Source organism: Nipponia nippon, unplaced genomic scaffold (genome assembly GCF_047370975.1).
Source record: "Nipponia nippon isolate SJK-2023a ecotype South Korea unplaced genomic scaffold, ASM4737097v1 scaffold_9, whole genome shotgun sequence".
Lineage (NCBI taxonomy): Eukaryota > Metazoa > Chordata > Aves > Pelecaniformes > Threskiornithidae > Nipponia > Nipponia nippon.
The window spans coordinates 46,127,461-46,146,101 of NW_028262413.1; the positions used below are offsets into that span (position 1 = coordinate 46,127,461).

General features: G+C 52.4%; 2 protein-coding genes across 11 annotated transcripts in view; one reads left to right on the forward strand and one right to left on the reverse strand.

Moving 5' to 3' along the window:
• Window positions 1–18,641, forward strand: part of MTFMT (mitochondrial methionyl-tRNA formyltransferase) — a 34,693-nt gene that overhangs the window by 13,615 nt on the left and 2,437 nt on the right. For 2 of the 9 annotated variants that reach the window (XR_015701662.1, XR_015701664.1), the window contains 2 exons: window positions 4,337–4,504; window positions 4,946–6,938. The gene's annotated coding sequence lies outside the window, so the exon portion shown is untranslated. Of the gene's footprint in view, window positions 1–4,336; window positions 4,505–4,945; window positions 6,949–17,075; window positions 17,378–18,279; window positions 18,429–18,641 lie in introns of those variants that run through there. The other 7 variants (XR_015701656.1, XR_015701658.1, XR_015701661.1 and 4 more) reach the window with 7 other exon arrangements.
• On the reverse strand, window positions 5–12,178 carry CILP (cartilage intermediate layer protein). 2 transcript variants are annotated; one of them, XM_087745276.1, is made up of 9 exons: window positions 12,136–12,178; window positions 10,286–10,478; window positions 8,947–9,030; window positions 7,898–7,951; window positions 6,235–6,420; window positions 4,759–5,073; window positions 4,541–4,649; window positions 3,909–4,066; window positions 5–3,267 (listed from the first exon to the last, which is right to left on the reverse strand). In XM_087745276.1, the coding sequence occupies exons 2-9, from the start codon at window positions 10,341–10,343 to the stop codon at window positions 926–928; spliced, it is 3,306 nt and encodes a 1,101-aa protein (XP_087601402.1). In that variant the 5' UTR covers window positions 10,344–10,478; window positions 12,136–12,178; the 3' UTR covers window positions 5–925. The 2 variants fall into 2 exon arrangements, with proteins under 2 accessions (XP_087601402.1, XP_009468495.1); XM_009470220.2 differs by having other exon boundaries at window positions 10,286–10,409; window positions 12,136–12,167.

Genomic DNA, 18,641 nt, shown 5'->3' on the forward strand with positions numbered 1-18,641 from the left:
GCACCGTTGCTGCCTCTCCACATCTTGAGCTGGGGACAGATTCCCTGACCACAGCACGCCGTGGCCAAGCCCTGGACCTGGGGGAGCACCAGCTACCCACCAAACCCCTCACCCGTACCCAGGTCGGTCTCACATTGATAAAGCTGTGACCTCTTTGTGAACAGAAAGGTGAAATTTTGCAAGTTAGTTGGTCAGCTCTACACGTGGTTTACTTGGGCATGTCAAACACAAAAGCAACACAGCATTGTCGAAGTTACAAAATGACTTGTTTTATTAACCTACCCTATCATAGAGCATGGATTTTCTTGTCAAATAATGCAAGAAGCAAGAGAAAACTGTAGTTTAATCCATGTGGAACCTACAAATCCACATGGCTTCTCTGTGCTAGCAAGCATGTGAGTTTTTAGAAATGCAGCTGCCGGTAGTTTAGCTTGAATACAGTCATTCTAAAACAAGCTAGAAATAAATAAAATACTTACATTTCAAGTACAAAACCTCGCAGTTGAATTCAGTATGAGGAAATCAGTTTATTCTTTTTCATGTTACCAACTACTGTACAGGTACTTGGGCTGGCAAAGTCTGCAGATGCAGAACAGAAGAATGTTTTATGTACATGACTTAATTGAATTATGTGTTTAGTCTTCCCTTTAGGCTATCATGTGAAGCTGTTTAATGTCAGGCAGAAAGAAGATTTCTATGGATGCATTTAGTAAGACACAAACCCACTACTGCTACTGGCCCCCAGTTTTTGCCTTATGTCTTTCCTTTCTGGTGCAAAAAAAAAAAAAAAAAAAAAAGTGCACCTTAATTGCATCTCAAAAATAATGACACCTACCAGCTTTGAATTAGGTTATTAGCAGGCAGGTGTTATTTTCAAATTATATTTAATCAAGTGCAGGTGACTTTACTGAGCTCCTATAGAGCTCTAGTACGCGGGAGAACGTTGACCCCTCATCGGGATCCTGCCTTGGGTGGTTTGGCGGCTCGCTGGCTGCCTTCGGTATGCAGGGCTCTCCCCTGGCAGAACCAGTATGGACTGCTGGCCTGCGTTCCTCTGAGACTGGAAGATGCTTTGCTCCGCTGTGCTCCTCTCCGAACAGGTGAAAGTCAACCCGACGCCGACATTGCTCTTCATAGTTCTGGAGGTGCCATCGGACGTGCCATCGAAACACCTGCCCAGGGCGATTTCCTTGGCGATCCTCGGGTCTTGGTCAGTGACGGTGTAGATGCCGTAGTTGTGTCCCAGCGGGTCGAGAGGAGCCAGCATTGTGTACTCGCTGGAGTCGTTGTTTGTAGCCATGGGGAGGTGGTTCACCAGGTACTCGTGGAGCATGCTGTTGACGCTCTCTCGGCGGCAGCTGCCTTGTGGGACCACTTTCACGAGCGTGCGGTCCACGCGGTCTTGGTCGAAGAGCATGCCGCTGCACTTGAACTCCAGGCAGGCTGCCGACACATCCGGCTGCCTGGAGTCACGAATGCTGCGGACGTCCCTGATGCCATAGAGCTTGCCAATGGTACGCGGGTGCGTCCCACCCATGTTACGAGACCTTATGTTCACCTCTTGGGGTCCGTTTATTTTTACTTTAATGTAGCAGGCCCTAAATTCCATGGGTTTGGGCCACCATGCCAGGTAGTCATCAGTCCAGCTCATGAGGTCATCTTCACTGAAGGGAACGGTGTTGTAGTCGTACCGGTCTCCCTCTATCCTGTAAAACCTGAAGTGAGCAGCATTGTATGGAGCTTCCTCGCATTCTCTTAGGTTTTCGTAGGCATAAATAGGGCCGTTGTTCTCTTCTGGGGAATTAGGGCTTGGCTTGGCCATGTTAATGCTGAATGCCGTTTTCTTAGTGCTAGAGTCCTCATGGTCTGTTCTCCTGTAGTTGAGCTTGTTGAGGTATGGCTGTGGGACCCCAACAGCATTAGGGTTGAGTTTGGGAGCAGAGGACACAGCTTCAAGCTCTTCGCCCCCCAAGCTCGCCAAGATATAAGCTGTGTAGGCCTTGGGGTTTTGATCATCGCAGAAGGCAGGCACGCAGGCACCATTGGGACCAGTGACCACGCTGTCAAAACGACCCCATGCTCTGGGGTTGGAGGAGAAACCTGGTTCTGGCTCCGTGTTTATAACAGAAATCACAACCCCTTGGATCTGTTCGCTTTGCAGAAATCTCTCGCTTCTGTACGCCCGGACTTTGATGTAGCACCGTCTGCTCTCTGGGACGTCCAGGTTAAAAAGCCGCCTTTCTTTGATCTCCATGTTCCCAACCAAAAAAGTTCTCTCCTCCCTTTTGCGCCGTCTGCTTTTCTCAAGGTTGAAGTCCCCTTCTTCCTCCCATAATCCTGTCTCCGGGTTCAGCGACCAAAGCTTCATCTCTTGCAGGTGCTCTGGCATCTTGACCTGAGCAGCATCCAAATGAACTTTCACTTCCTCTGCGTTAAGAGACTCGGTGCCCTGTTCGTCAGTGAAGTCCACGGAAAACATGCCGTACGTACGAAGTGGGAATACGTCTCCTTCCTCGTCTACAAAGTTCAGGTCACTTTGTGTCGCAGTGGCCGTTGAGATGTTTCTTGGGTCCAGAAATGTCACGCTGGCTTTCACTTTGCCTCTGTAGGCTTCTCCATTTTTCCTATAAAATGCATCGGGAGGGATTTCTAATTCAGCAATTGGATCATCATCTTCCATTTCTCCCAAGGAAATCACGTTGGTTTCGGTGGATTCCAGCGTAACAGGGGCTTTCTTTCTTAGTAGCTTGATCTCGTGAAACACAGCACCTCCATTTTCCTTGAAGGGCAGAACTTTCGTTGTGTTCACAAACTTCTGCAGCCGATCGACGAAAGTTAGAACCAGTCTCTCCGTGTCTGCTGGGACGTGGATAGAGAAGGTTCCCTTGTAGCCGGTCATACTCACTTTCTTATTCCCCATGTAGATGTGGCCAAACCTCAGTGGCTCACCATTATCTGCTGCCGTAGCTCTGCCTCGAACTGTTATTTTGGTCTCGGTGCATTTTTTGCAGCCACATTCTGTGACGACTTTAGTGGGGAGCGTGTACCCGTTGCAGGAGATGTCTCTGGTTTCCATCTTGGACACCCCACAGCAGTAGGCGACGTTGTCCTTACACCGGAGTCCCTTATCCAGCTTCCCAGCGCAGGTCTTCGTTGGGCACTTGCCCACATCGTAGTAGAAGGAGTTGGTTGCTTTTTGGAGGCAGTCATGTGGAAGTCGGATGAGGTGGCTTTGGGGCTGGGAGTTGCAGGCTGCCTCTTGTCTTCCTGTTGAATAGGATTTCTTAATGAGCAGCATGAAATAATTGTACAGTCATCACTATGTGGTCTGAAACCCTCAGAGCTAAACATTGCTAATAACAGTGAGGTTTTTGCAGCCGTAAAACAGATGTTTTGCAGGATTTTGGTTAGCTGAATTCATCTGGCCTCCGTTTTGGTGAAGCAGGTGCTCAGCTTTAACTTTAGGTACCTGATTAAGAGCAGTGCTGTTTGCAGGAGCGTCCCAGCTCCTGCTTACCCACCACTGCATCCAACCCAGCCTCGGCTGGATGTTCTGCAGCTGCCTGACTTTTTGGCTATGGACAGACCAAAATGTGTCCCGGGGTTTAAAAAAAAACAAACAACCCAAACAAACAGAAACATTCCCACATCAGGCAGCAAGTGCAGTGGGAAACCTGCTGAAATCAGCAGACTGAGCTTGGCAGGTCACCTGCAATCCAGAGCTCCAGTTTGTAGAGAGCATCTGGTTCATAACCAGCTCACGCAAGCTTATCTGCTAACAGATGCATGAAATAAACCCCAAATATTTTTCCTGCGACTTTTCTTTCCCGCATGGATCGCGATTTCTGGTTTCTGCACCCTGCCACCTCCCCAGCTGCTTGGAGAGCATCGTGCGCATTTTCTCTTACCTATGACAGCGAGCTTGGCAGATTGGGACTTTGCTGAGCCCCCGGCACTGCTGGCCTTGCAGAAATACTCTCCTGACTGCTCTCTCTTCAAGTTCTTCAGAATCAGGTTGTTTTTGTATTTGTACAAGGAGGGATCCAGCAGTGAGCCGTTGTGGTACCTGCCAGGAACAAGCAGGCAGTTAAGGGGACAGAGACTGACCGCCTGGCTGGAGCACAGCGATGGCCTAATCCTGCATCCCGCCCTGTGGATTTTGCCAGACTTCTTGCCTCAGTTTCCCCATTTACAGTCTGGCTGAGTGGCATCACCCAAAAGTTATTCCCCTTCCCCTGGCAGTACTGAGATGTGGCTGCCGGGCGCTGGCAGGCAGGCGGAGCTGCCAGTCCTGCCTGCTGAGGTTTTTCAAACTCTTGTTTGTATTTTTTTCCAGTAAGTCCCTCTGCAGATGACATTACCGCACCTGTGAGAAACGCCAGCTCTGCACATCTCAAGGAAACCATCGTTTCCAGCAGTTCTCGGCCTATTTAGCTGTTTTACAACTAAAAAAAAACACCTTTATGGAGATAGTAAGGAGATAAAAATTGAATTTGTGGGACAGGTAAGACTTCTGTCCGATCAAACTCGAGTTCCTTACCAGAGGTAGCGGTCGGGGGCAGGGTTTCCGAGGGCATCACAGCAGAGCGACACACTCTGTCCCACTCTCCTTGCTTTGTCCTCGGGGCTCCTGAAAATGTAGGGTTTGCCTGCGGGAGGAGGAAAAGGCCATCTCGTTACTCCTCCCCTCCTAAAAATCACGGTTTATTTCTGATTCCTGCATAAAGCCTCCTGCATTCCCCCCCTCTTTGGGGCTACCTGATCGTTGCAGCTGCACTTGGATCGCCAGGTTTCTTCTGTTGCTCTCCGGCACGGTGACAGTCGCTGTTGCGTATTTAGCCTTCTTTATTTTAAGGGCGTTTTTGCCATCGGGGCAGATTCCTGGGATCCTAAACATGCCCCTGTTATCGGCCGTTGTCAACAGCTTGAGTTTCTTGGCTTGCAGGTAGACCCGAGCATCGGCAGCGGGCGACCCGTCCTCAAGGGAGACCTTCCCGTGCAGGGTCGCATCCTCGCACATGCAGGCGTCGCAGTCGGCGTTGACGCGGCCCATGGGGCAGGTGATGTTGCAGGCTGGAGGAGAGGTATGCAGGTCAGAAAGCAGCCCCAAGTCCCCATAATGCTCACAGCACGGTTTCACGTCTGCTTTTAATTTAGATGCAATAAGGCAGATACTGCATAAGGAATAAATTGTATCCAAAACATATTTTTGCTGATTATCAACAGCTGTGCATTAGAAACACAGGGACGATGTTGTTTTGAACCTGACAATTAGTAGAAAGCAGCCACGTGGATATAATTACAGCTAGGAACTGTTATTTACCTTCCCCAAAGGACTGAATTTCAGGAAAATTTGAATCCAGATCAGCACGTGAGCTCTTAGCTCAACCCTGGCAAAATTACAAATCCAAATCCCTTAAACTTTGTAGGTTTATGTTACCAACTCATGCCCAAAAGTCATGAATGTGGTCTATCTTAAAAGCTGTCTCCCCTTACTCGATGGTAGCCTGGCTTGAGCAAGACATAGGTTAATTGCCAAATGAGCATTATCTGATGGATTTAAGGAATGGTCTCCCAAACGGTGATTCTGGAACATTTTCATTACCTGTAGTGATTAATCCTAAATAATAACCTCTGTCTCTTCCCAATGCAAGGGCTCAGGTCATTCCTTTTACAATCACAGAGCATCCCTGTACAGCAGCTACTTGATAATTTTTTTTGTAGCTGGAAATAAATGGAAGAAATCAGGGAAAACCCGAAACAACTTTCCTGGAGAAAACATGGACTATTTTCAGAGCCACATGTTTAAAAGAGGATTATAAGAATAATATAATTAATTACAAGCCCCTTTAGCAAGGGCTGCAGCAATTCAATATTCCCAACTCTTCTCCTTCCTGGAGATTGCATGGAGGCAGCTGCCTGCAATCGCCGACTCCACCTTAAGAGCTGCTGTTGCAACACGATTAACGGGATTTTTCCTATATCCCCAGGATCTTTATGGGTCCCTGATGATTCCCCATACCTGGATTCCCCCCCTCATCTTGCTATTTGGCTATAAACTCCCCATGCCCTGCTCCCTTAGCTCTCTCCAGGCCTGCTCCTGAAGGCACTGGCATCACAAAATTCTGGCAAGGGAGAGAAAGACGGTAAAACAGCAGTGAAGGGAGTACAACGCCTAGGGAGTGGTGAGATCAGGACATTGTCCCCTGCCTGTAAGTGAGGTTATAGGAGCACCTGAGCAAACATGTCCAATGCAGAGCCGCCCTTCCTCAGTTGCTTCGTTACAGTGCACGCCCCAGAGGCGCTCAGCTAGGCAGGATCTGGTCCGCTTCTGCACACCGGTTTGGCCGCACGTTCCTGAGCACTCGCTCCATTTCGACCACGGAGACAAAAACCGTTTTGAATCTTGCACCAGTGGACCTTGAATAACATCAGCAGTGTGTTACTGAGATGCACGTTACGTGTATGGCTGCCTGAAAACAGGCAGTTGGTTTTACAGCAGCTTCTATATAGCAGCTTTTCTATACAGCTCAGACTATGCATTTGGATATTATGCACCACATGGATTAAACAAACTCAAGGCATGTGCAGGGAGCTGGGAAATAAAGCACGAGTAGGCGCCTGAATGCTTCTGACTGAATTCCCTGCAGGCTACTGAATTCAGCATGATTAAGATAAACTCGAGGGGAGCAAAGTGCATGGAGCTCACGCTTAGTGTTGAATAACTTTGGCTTAAAGGAAATCAAACACACATTGTCATTTAAATGCTGTCTGAGGGGCAACACTCGCCTGCATTTCAAATGTGGTTAAGTAAAAAAAAAAAAAACAAAACCCAATAAAAAAAGAGCGTAAAATTGTTGGTATGATCATGTTGAATGTCTTTAACCGTACTTCAACATATGTTCTCTATAGGGGAAGCGTGTGTCCTATTGTGAGCACCAGTTTTACTGTGTGCAAACAGAAGCCTAAGATGCTACCGAGCAGGCTGAGCATGTTAGGGGCCAGCTGATTTGTAAAACACAAAGAGGGTTTATCGAGAATTTAATGTACGGTTAGATTTTTAAAGGAATTTCTTTAACCGGTCTACTAGATGGTATTAATTTAAGCTGCTTTGAATGGATAAGATACACTCCAAGTCTGTGGTTTGGGTTTATTTTTAAATGACAATGTTCTAATAACATTTATGAGGACGAGCTTGTAACTAAAGGTTCTATAAATGAGGTCTCTTGGGAACATGTGCCGTGTTGTCTCCCACACCTACTCTTCCACCCGATTTGTAATAAACCAGGCCAGGTTATTTCCTAGAAAGGCAGACAGGCACATGGCTGGGCTATTTGAGTAGTGATGGTCAAAACCAAGCCCCTGGCTTACAAAAGCAAGTGGCTGGAAAAGACCATTTAAATGAGCAGCCACGGAAGTGTCATGTCTGGTTTGGAGCGAGCACTTGGCTTAGATGGGCAAGTTTTTAATCTGTTGGCATGTTGGCATCTCCAGTTCAGCAGCCCGAGGGGTGCATCCGTAGACCTTATTTAGCAATTTGGGGGATGCAGGAGGTGGGCTTGGAGACGTGATCTCATCCTGGGTGGCACATGGATAAATGCCCATCTGTACTTGCCCCGAGTGAAAATCTAATCTGCAACAGCAGGGTCTGTAAAGCGGGGTCTTAGTAAGATCCTAAGCTTGTTTGGGATTGGCTGCTTTGATCTACAGGCCGGTGATGATAAGAAAAGAGGAGGGGAGTCCTGTGGAGGAAAATGGCATTATATGGCTCTGGGTAGCACCTCGGCAGCAGAAAAAACAGAAAGCGGAGGTCGAGGGAGAAGCCGAGGGGTCGAGCACTGGCGGGGACATGGGGAGGGACAGAGCTACCCCGTGGCACCGGCTGGCAGGAACGTACTGCGTCTGGCGTAGGCCAAGGTTGGGTCTCCGCGGCGAGAGCTGCTCCTCGTACCTGCGGGCAGAGGACGCGCAGGATGATTCGGGCAGGGTTTGCCTGCTCCCTGCCTGAGCACCAGTCCTACCTGCCGGCCTGGCTGCACCGAGCCCGGCTGCTCAGGCTGACCGGCTCTGGCACACCCTCTCCTGGAGGCAAAAACTGAGTTTACAGCTCACTGCTGTCAAGGGCAGATGTTTTAATTTCCAGTGGCATTGGTCAAAAACTCAAGATTTTGCTTTATTTCTCCCTAGAGAAGCAGGAGTCACGCCCTGCTCTGCGAGCCCCAGCCTCAGCATCACTGCTTTGTGCCATCCACTTTGAGGGGAAAGCAATTTTCCTGGTAGTTTTCCTAAAAATACCTCTCAGCAGGTGGAGGGGACTTCTCTCTGAGTGTCCATATTTTCGGTGCTTTGATTCTCCCCAGCGGCTAAAAGAGCTGCTGGGAATGGGACAGAAAGCTGGGAAAGTCCCCTCGGCTACGGCATCAGCATGTCCAGCCCTTTCAGTGCCTGCTGGCATTTAAATCCCAAGCCCTGGGCAGTACAGCTTGAGGGGTCGGGGTATCTCCTGGGGATTAACGAGCAGAGCGGGCTCTGCGGGTAATTAATGCCCTATGGGCTTTAATCCTAAAGCAATGGCGTCGCAAACCGCCCCGGGCATGGGGACAGGCTGGGCAGGGCAAAGGCAGGTCGGAGCATGTGATTGCCCATCCCTGGGCTCTCCTCGCCCTCCCAGCCCGGCGAGGGGCCGTGCATGCCTCTGATGGGAGTTGGGGCTGTGGTCATGCACTTGACCTTCACTTTTCCAGGAGAGGAGCCAACAGCATGTGTCAGCAATAGCCAAAACCCTACAGGAGGTCGCGGATGATTAACATTTATTCCATTGCCTAAATGTCCTCATCTACTCAAATAATATTGTTCGGTTGTAAATTAAGGCTGAAAAAAATAATACGCATGTAAACACCCCTTGTCCCGGAGAGGGAAAGCTGCCCGAGCTGGGAAATAACTTACTCTCCAAGCTGAGCATTACCAGCGGGCTGAAGGTTTTCTGTCTTATCTGGATCCTGCCGAGGGCTGGTTTCAGAAGCCTTTGACCTAAGGGTCAATAAATTAGAGATTAAATTAGATTAATAATAAATTATTTAGATTCAAGGGACTGGGCATCCTTAGGCTCAGTTTTTTAGATTTCCCTTTGGGTTGTGGCTGGTTAGAGCTGCAGATTGGAGCTCCTGTGGGCTGCGGTGCATCACATGCAGGCGATGCCAAGTGAAGGGCATGATGGAGATGCGCCGCAGCATCGCTGCGGCTCGGGTATGATGCAAATTTGCTATTTCCCTTAGCACCCAAGAAAAACTTTTTTGTGCTTTCTGTGTTGGAGCAGCTCAGATCAAATCATCTTTTTATAGCTGGAGGTATAAAATATATCTTGCCTCTCCCTGCATGAGGAGAAATGAACCTGAGGTGCATGAGGTTGGACCTAACGAGGACGGTTGTCACTATGGGACATGGACTGGTTTCTGCACTTGCTGGCTGCCCACGGGGAGCTGGTGGTCATAGCTGGTTCCTGGGGTGCTTGCTGGGACTGGTTCCATTTAAACTGGGGAGCTAAGTCTGAAGCTGCCCGGCACCAGCTCTCACCCGTGCCCAGCTCCTGGGGGCTCAGCAGGGCTTCTGGGCATCTCCCCAGCGACAAATTGACTCCCTGTTCTTATCCCTGGGCGTCTGGCCAGAGCACTTCAGGGCAAAATTCCTCTATAGCCTCAGAAAACAAATCCAAAGAGCCTGCAAACACATTTGCTCTGCGAGACCCACTGGAGCAGAGGGGCAGGTTGCTTATCACTCAGCGCTTTGGTATGTGCAACCCGCCAGAGCCAGCAGCGGACAGATCCTGCTGCTCCCGAGCATCTTCTCCTGGAGAAGAGCAACATCACTGCTTCCCAACAGCTTGGCTCCGAGGCTGGGGGTTGTTTCATGCTCGAGTGATGGATAAGGCAATGGCCAGGGTGGGTCTGCTTGGAGCAGAGGGGAGCCGGGGTGCTGTCTGGACACTGCGGGGTCTCTGGGATGGTCGCAGCATGCCCAGTGGGCACAGGGGCTCATCCCTGGTCAACCAGAGGCTGGCTGACTTGCAGACAGGCTTTGCCCATGCTCCGGGGTCTGGACGGGAGCCAGCCCTTGTCTGGAAGTGGTTTGGCCAGGCGAATGCCGCACTGACCCAGAGCAGCACCCAGCATCGATGTCAGCCCCATGTCTGCTGGCTCAGCAGCCACCGGCGGACGTGCCTTCATGTCGGTGTGCCCGCGGGCAGGGGACAGCATGGTGATGGGAATAGAAACGTTTTAACCTTCACCTAAAACGGACGTGGCTCCCAGGAGGAAGAGGAGGATCAATCCTTTTGCGGTGATCATTGCTGTCTTCAGAGGTGACCAGGGGCTTCTTGGAGCAGCCACAGCCGTCTCGCACCTTCCCCAGACCTGCAGAGACAAGCCTGGCCGTGTCGAGGCTCACCCAGGGTTCTGTTGCCTTCAGGGACCTTCTCTAGGCTGAACCAGTCCAAAACACGCCATGGGACTGCTTATACCCCCTGCCCACCCCTGGCAGCCCCCCACTTACACCCAAGGGGGAAGCAGCAGGGACTCGGCGTCTGCGCTCGCATCCCCTCTGCTACTCGCCGTCGCATCTGAGCCCAAATCTATTCTGCAGAGCGCTGCTTTGTAATGACATCTCCTTAAAGCGCCTTTTAACAGCTTAAATACTTCTGCAGGGATGCTTTTGCAGCCCACGTGGCTCCATGAGACCCCCAGCTCCCTGCTCTGCCCCCAACATGAGCAGGGACATCTCCGTGCCTCCATCCCTCCGCCTGCAAACTGGGCTTAGTGTGAGGATAGCGGCTCGTCCCAGTACATCCCAGGAGCGTGGGGAGAGGGAAGGCTCCTGAGCGCCTCTGAAAATGGAAAATCCCATGCACAAGCCAAGCCTTCGCTGCAAATGTGAGCAAGAAGCCAAATGTTTTCCTTTTTTTACATGCAGAGATGAGGGGCTGAGGCTTTGTGTTGCTCTTCCCCAGCTCAGCAACTTCAGATTTTGTTTGAAGTGAGTCCCTTAGCCCTGCGGCGTCAAGCATTTGGGTATTTAATTTGTGAAGGCACCCATGGAGCTGGTGTTATCCCGAGTGACAGCAGCTGGAATTACAGGTGTTTTATTTTATGCACCCCAAATTAATGAACTTGGGGGGTGTGTGGAAATATTGCCTCAGCCTTTCAGTGCCTCAGTTTACCCATAAAATGAGGCTTACAAAGAGCAGCTGGCAGCGAGAACACCCTGTTATTTGTAAGAGGTATTAACCATCCCCTGCGAGACCGGGGAATGTGGGACTAGGAAATACTTTGATTACGGCTCAGCAAATCCCAGTCAAGCAAAAATAACAAGCAACACATGAGCGGTGTTTTGTGGGCTTACGGCAGGGTCATGAACTCGCAGCCAGACAATAACCAGGAAAAATTAATCCAGGCTGAAAGGCTGTTTCCCACTCGGTGGCTATTTTGGGAGCTGGCTGCGAGTTGTTCGGCGCTGGGTTTGGAATGGGATGCAATCCTCTTTCCCCGGGACACGCGATGCTGGAAAAGGGGGAGTTCAAGCGGCTGGATCTCCGTGACGGGGAGGGTTCGGCATTGCCTGTGTCCCCTCTCTGGCAGGGCGCTGGGGGAGCCGGCACGGGACGGAGCCGCAGGAGATCAAACAGCCCTGCCTGAGCAAAGCCCCGTGCCCCCCGAACCCCCTGCTCCGGCTGTCCCCATAACCCTGCCCCAAACCCATTAGCTGGGATGAGGAGGGGAGAAGCGAGACGTGAAGAATCACATCCCCACCAATGTTTTCCAGCCCGCAGCCTCTGTGCCTTCATCTGCCCATCAATTAATTTCCACCTTGCCCTCAATCACAGCCGCTCTTAATTACACTGCCTTAATAACACAGCAAAATTATATAACCACTAGCTGTGACAAAGGGGAAAAACTTAGCAAGGCTGGGGTTTTTTTTTGATCTTACCTACAAAAACCATGAAAACCCCAATTAAGGAGGGTCTTGTCCTCTCACCACAGAGCCGCCAGCTGAGCTGCGGTCCGGGGGCGAGGTGAGGGCTTGTCAGCCGTGGGTTAAGGGATTTGCAGCCAGTTGGGAAGAAGAGAGAGAGTTGCAGCTTACCGAAACCTCCCCTGCACCGCCGCCGAGCCGGGCTGCACACGAGCCTCCCCGCAGCCGAGGCGGCGAGGTCGCTTATATAGCCCGGCGTGTAGCTTAGGGGATGGCAGCGAGCCACCGGCCGCCGAGCAAAAACAGATCAGACGAGTGAGGAAACCGCAGGCTGAATAATCCCTTAACAAGGTGATGGTAAACACAAACCCTCGGTGAAACAGCAGCCGCCGGGGCTGGCGGCAATGTCACAGCATGGCAGGGTGCTGGCGGTGGCAGGGCAGGGCACGGTGTGGGTACCACGTCCCGGTGTGGGTACCACGTCTTGGTGTTGGCACCGCGTCCTGGCACGGCACCATCACTCTTAGGGGTTTGCCCTGGGTCCGGATCCCAAATAGGTGCTGCTGAGCGTTGAAGATGGAGGTACAGGCACGCAGCACAATGAGTTTTGGGGATGCTTCTTGGCTCTCACCTGGTCCCGGACAAACACGGTGCCCACCCAGAGTTGCCCGTGGGGTTCCCACGTTTTGCAGGCGTGGGGCAGGGCTCGGTGCCATCCCACACACTGCCTGCGCTGCCCACACTGCCCACTCGCCTCTGCCCCGGCACTGGCTCTGGCAGGGATCAAATGAGGATGCTGCAGGGATGTGAGGATGTGGGACAAAGCCAGATGGATTGGTTTGGACACCCGGGGCAGCACAGAGCTGCAGAGGCAGGACCATGCTTGCAAATAAATGTGACCGCATCTCACTCGAGCCGTGGGGAGATCTAGCAATGACCCCTAACGAGAGCTCCCCTCCTGCCCCAGGCTGGCTTCAATCCCCCCAGCTCCTTCCTCCCTCTGCAGCCGTGTTATTCCCATGTAACTCACGGCAGCCAGTCCTGGCTCGGGGCTCTTGGGTGTTGCACGAAGCGTGCGACCGTGTCCGAGTGGGTACCACCGACGCACGCAGCCCCGGGCACCGTGGGGCCGTGCTGCCCATTTGCTGCAGGAGCCTGGTGCAGAAATCTGTGCGGTGCACGGCGGGAGCCATCCCTGAGGGATGGGGATGGGCGTCAGGGCAGCCAGCGGCCAGCGGGATGTGCCGGCAGTGTCCTGGGCTGCCTCTTAGTAATCCTTGCCGACCCTGCTGCCAGAGGGAGCGGTGCAAGAGGAACATCGATCAAGGTGTCACATAAAAAATAATTGGCGGTGGCCTGCACCGGCTCCTGTTTATGTTTACGAGGGAAAAGGAAAAAACACCTGAGATGTGCCAAAAAGTGGCAGAATATTTATTCGGTGGGCAAGGAGAGCCTGGCGAGCCAGGGGCCCCAGACCTGTGAGATAAACATGAAGCTCAGCCGCATTTCCCCGCCATGATGAGGACAAGATGCGGGAAAGGTGCCGAGACTGAGAGCAAGGATTTCGTCTTCCCTGGATGGCACCTACTTCCTGCCGCAGCCGGCCTGTCCCTGGCACAGCCCCGATGCCTCAGCATGCAGCTCTGATCCCACTGGCTGCTTGGCATGTGCTGGCATTGATTTCCATGGGTCGCGCTGCAGGGTAAAGAAACATGCTTTTCTGCAAAAGGCAAAAGATATTAGTCTTTGTGTTATGGAAACCAGGTATTAGCTCTAGCCCAGCGCAGACACAGGTGTTTCTGCATGGGATTTTGCAGCCTCCTTAGCATAGGTGTCCCCTCCCCAGCATGGGTCCTGCAAGACAAGCTCAGGAGACGCGTGTGTGGATTCAGGAGAGGGTCTGGGACGCGTGAGTTCATGCAATAACCAAGTCTCTAGAACAGTCTGGTTGCGCAATCACTCTTGGCTTGGCCATCCCTCGCTGCAGCTCCGGCATGTGGCTGATGTTGGATGGAGCAGCACGAGCAGAGCCCCAGATGTTTCCAGTGCTGAGCACTACTGGCTGCGCCGCGGCTCCAGAAGATGCTTGGCTGCTTTCCATCTGCCTGAGGTGGACGATGCCCCGACCCGTGGGGTGGAGGGGACAAGGTGGGTGCTGGCCCATGCCCAGAGGCAGCCGGGCCATTGCTCTGCAGGGCTGTAGCACCCTTGGCTGGCAGGGAAGGATGCAACCCAGACCAAACTGCTCTTACCTTTCTGGCTATGGGTTCAGCTGTCCAAGGCTGGTGTTGCCCAACCAAACCATCGGTGCAGCAGAGCCACGGCTGCACAGATGCATTCACCTCCCGGATTAATCCCCTGGGGGCCCTGCCTGGCTCTCATGGGATCTTTCCATGGTTTCATCACCGATGTGTAATTACAAGGCCGTAGTATATTTATGTGAAAGCTGCCATGCCAAATGCCCCCCCCCCCCAAGCCAGGGCCAAGGATGGGGCAGCGTAAGAGGACTGTGATAACTGATGGTGCAGCAGCATCTCCCTCTCCACGTTCCTCCGTCGTTGTCTCCATCACTCTTCTCGTGCCCCTCTAATAAATCCAGGGGAAAACAGGCTACTGATGCTCATCCCGGCTATTTGTACCTCCCTCCCTTTCCGATACGGTGTTGGCAGGGTGACCACCACCGAAAGCCAACTGCACCATGCTGGGAGGGCAGCAGGGATGGAGGGGCTGCTCTCAGGTCTGTGTGTGGGATTTACAGGCTGTGGGGTCTCAGAAATGCCCTGTGGGCTCCACGAAATATCCTATGGGCTCCGTGAAACATCCTATGGGGTCCATGATATGTCCTTTGGGGCGGACACTGTGCTCAGCTCCCCGCTGGCTGCCCCTGTCCTCCCTCCCTGTGCCCTCTTCTCTCTACCGGAGGGAGCTGACGGTTATTTTCCCCTGCTGCATGTTTCTGGGCTCGCTCCTGTTTACGGAGATGGGAGTTAAAATAACTGATTGATGACTTTGTTCCATCCCAAACACTTTGGGGAAGTTTGCGTGGTTTAGGAGGGCGAGCAGGGAGCTGGGATTTCATTAAGCGCTTGGCTCCCGGCACTTCTCCAGCCATGCTCCAGGGGTGGCTAATGTTGTTTTTTAAATCCTGTTTTGCTATCCCAGGAGCCGGCCTGGCGATTTTCATGGTTTGTAGAAGAACTTGGAGATGTGGCGAGTCCCCGGGGTTCACTCTGAGCTCTGAACCACCAGCAAACCTCGCAGCCACTGCAATATTGTTTCACTTAAGCCCTCCTCCACCGCTTCATCAGCACAAAGTCGCACTCCAGCTGCCTAAAAGCCTTGGAAAAGAGCCCAAAAAATGAACTACTGGAGTTTGTTTTTATTGTGTGGATGAGGATTTACAGGCTGTGGTTGGGAGAAAAGGAGCAAGTGGACCTTTCCCCCCTGCAAGGATTTACTTAGGAGCTAAAGCCTCGACTGTGGCTGAGCGGTGCTCAGCTCCACATGTGTCATTTATGAAACAGATGCAAAATGCACGGCAGAGGGGGGACGACATGAAAGCCAGGAGCCAGGGAAAGGCTGATTTTAGCTCTGGAGGTCAGGAAGGCTTTTTCTGAAGCGGTGAAAGAGCCAGGAGCTGGGGGAGAGCAAGTGGCTGCAGCCGTGCTGCTCGTGGGGTCCAGCCATGGAGTGAGCCCCTGAATGTCTGCTGGCACCAGCACAACATGACTGACCCCCCCCCAGCATGTAAACAGGGGGTGTACCCTGTTCCGTGATCACATCTGCCAAGGAAAAGGGCTTTTCCTAGTGCTTTTGCAGGGAATGGCTGTTATCTGACTGCCTAGGGACTATTACCTCCATCCCTGCCACACACATCCAGCTCTGCATCCAGACCCACATCACCTGGAGAGGGGTTCACGGTCACTGGGGCATCCTGGACCGCTGAAGGCTCCTGTTGGTGTTTTCCTCCTGGATGCCATCCCCATCCCTGCCATCTCTCCTTCCCCATCAGAGCTCGGAAAAGCAGAGACAAGAGATGCTTTAAGAGCACCAGAAGTGTCTCAATAGTGGATCCCTTTTTAATTGCGTTGCTGAGTTGGGGAAATTAAGATAAGTATTCTAGCTCGTTTAGAAACTTTCTGCGAGATGGAGAAGGCCATTATTTTCAAGCCCTCCATGAGTAACACAGGTGCCAGCCTCTCCCTGTACTGTGCCTGGAGCATTAACCCCTCGGGGACACTCGCAGGGCAGCGTCACGGTGCCACGTGCCAGTGCAGCACGGCTATTTTCCGGGAACATTCTGCCGGCAGATGCGGGCCAGCAGCAGGGCCTGAGTTATTGCACAACCTCGTGTTGGTGATGGAAATGTAGTCGCAGGATACAAATGGGAGCGATGGGAACGTGGCCAGGTCCAAGCCGGGGCAGCACCTCAATGGGGGCATTTAAACCACAGAGAAAGAGCAGGAGCAGAGCTCCAACCCACAGCCCACCGGCTGTTTGCTTTAGCTCTGGACAGGGCTTGGTGGACAAAGACCATCCTGTGTTGAAGCACATGTTGCTTTGGGCAATTAATTGCTCCTGAAGAAATCCTTAATTTATTGCTCTTATTTACTGGCATTAGCTTTGCGCTCAGATGCTCTCTGGGCTGTGCACCCTTGCTGGTGGGGAGGGCAGCCTCTCACCTGTGGGATGGCAGTCCCTCGTCTCGTCTGTGCCTTTTCCTCCTCGATTTTTTTGCTATAGACCATGTCAAGGTGGACCAGTTTGCAGCTGATTTACACCAGCAAAGCACTGGCCAGTTTTTCCAAAAGAAATGGCAAAATCCTGCATGACCTGTGAGGGTGCTGGGGAGGGCTTGGGTATTCCAGCACCCTGTGGTTTGTCCCCCTCCTGCTCTGCAGGGATTCCCGGCTGATGTGCACCGGCAGCATGTAGGCTGTGCAAGCCAGACCAGAGGATCTGGTGTTGGCAGCAAAACTGGAGCATCAGTTTAAAAGCTGCTTTTTAGTGTGCGGATGAGCCTCTACTTGGGATGGGCAGAAAATGTGCAAGGGATGGAGCTGGGTGGATGGTGGGGACTCCTCGTTAAACCATGCGTGAATTTATTTCAGGTTAATTATTGCACTGAGCAACACGGAACTGAGCCTGGGCTGGGGTAATCAGGGCCGAGACGCCTCTGAGTTTTGGCTCCGAAAGAGTTTGCCAGCATCCGTGCTGGCAAAAAGCGGCACAGAAATGCCTCCCCTTCCCGGAGCGCCTGTGGTCATGGGGGCGACCAGAGCCGTAAAATATCTCACGACCTCATGCATCATGCCGAGGGCATGCTCGGAAAAGCTGCTCTCTGCCAAGCTAATTCCAGCACTGCCGGGATTCCCCGTGGCGTGGTCGTGGCCATATCAGCTTTCCCCGGAGGGTAAGTGTGCCTTTGCCAGCCGTGGGCAGAGGTGTTCAGCGGGGGCCAAGCACTGGCGAAGGGAAGGGCTGGCAGCCCCCCGGTGTGAGCACCTGGAACCGGCTGAGATGAAAACCGCTGGGAGCAGGTCGGGAAGGTGGCATGGGAGATAAGCCCTTCCCGAGAGAAACTTGGCACAACACTCCTGGCATTGGATCGAGCCCTGCCTCCCCGGGAGCCCAAATCCAGCCAGGGGGAGATGTCACCACCAATGCTCATCCCAAGGGACGCCGGGGTCCCACATTCCCAGGGCTTGGCTCAGAGCAGGTTTCTTGTGGGAGGGTAAAAACAGGGTGGGGGAGCAGAAATTACATTCCTCCAGCTGATTCAATTCAGCATTAACGGCACCTCTCCCCACCAAGCCACTGATCCTTTCCTAAAACGAGTTGTCCCCCCACTTGAAGCTCACCCGAGGGTGTTTTTAAGCCTTGAAAACTGCTTGGAAATACCAAGCACAGGGGAAAGAGCTGCTGCTTCTCACTTCTGCAAGCTCCAGGTAACACTGCTGAGGGTCCCATGGGAGTCTCAGCTTTTCCCCATCTCACCTCTCCCCCAGCAAAACGGAGGAAACCAGCCCTCGAGTCTGGCCTGTGTTTGGGAAGGAGCATCCAAAGGGAGCGCTGAAACATGGTCTTGGGGCACACAGTCCAATTTGGGAGCATGGAGAGAGGAGGATATTCGATGTTTGGAGCAATGCAATGGGCAGGTCCCACAGGGAGGAGAAAAAAAAGCGGAGGATAAAAGAGAGCACGAAAGGCAAAGACAAGGACAGCAACTAAAGCCCATCCAAAAACAAGGGCAAAATTGTTCACTTCCATGGGTTAGTCACAATGAAAACATTGGGATTTCATAATTTCTTCCAGCTCAAGAAAAATACCCAGTTAGGGCAGCGAAAGCCCTGGCCGGGTCAGTGCGTGCCAGAGCCGAAGGGGACCCATGGCCCCTCCATCGACCTCATGGGTGATTTTCCTGGTTTACTGGGGACAGGAGCATCACGGGACTGGGGTGCCAGGTGAGACTTCCCAAATAAATCCCCCCAGCTGGGGTTTCCAGCCTGGGCAAGGAAGCGAAGCTGCCATGAGAAAGATGCACTGTGAGTGGAGCAGCAATGCACACATCCAGGTTGTATTGCTTGGCAGTGAGCAGACGGGGCTCAGCACCAAAGCCCACCACGTTTTCTGGAGCTTGACCTCAGGGTTTGGTCTAGGGTGATAAATCTACTCTT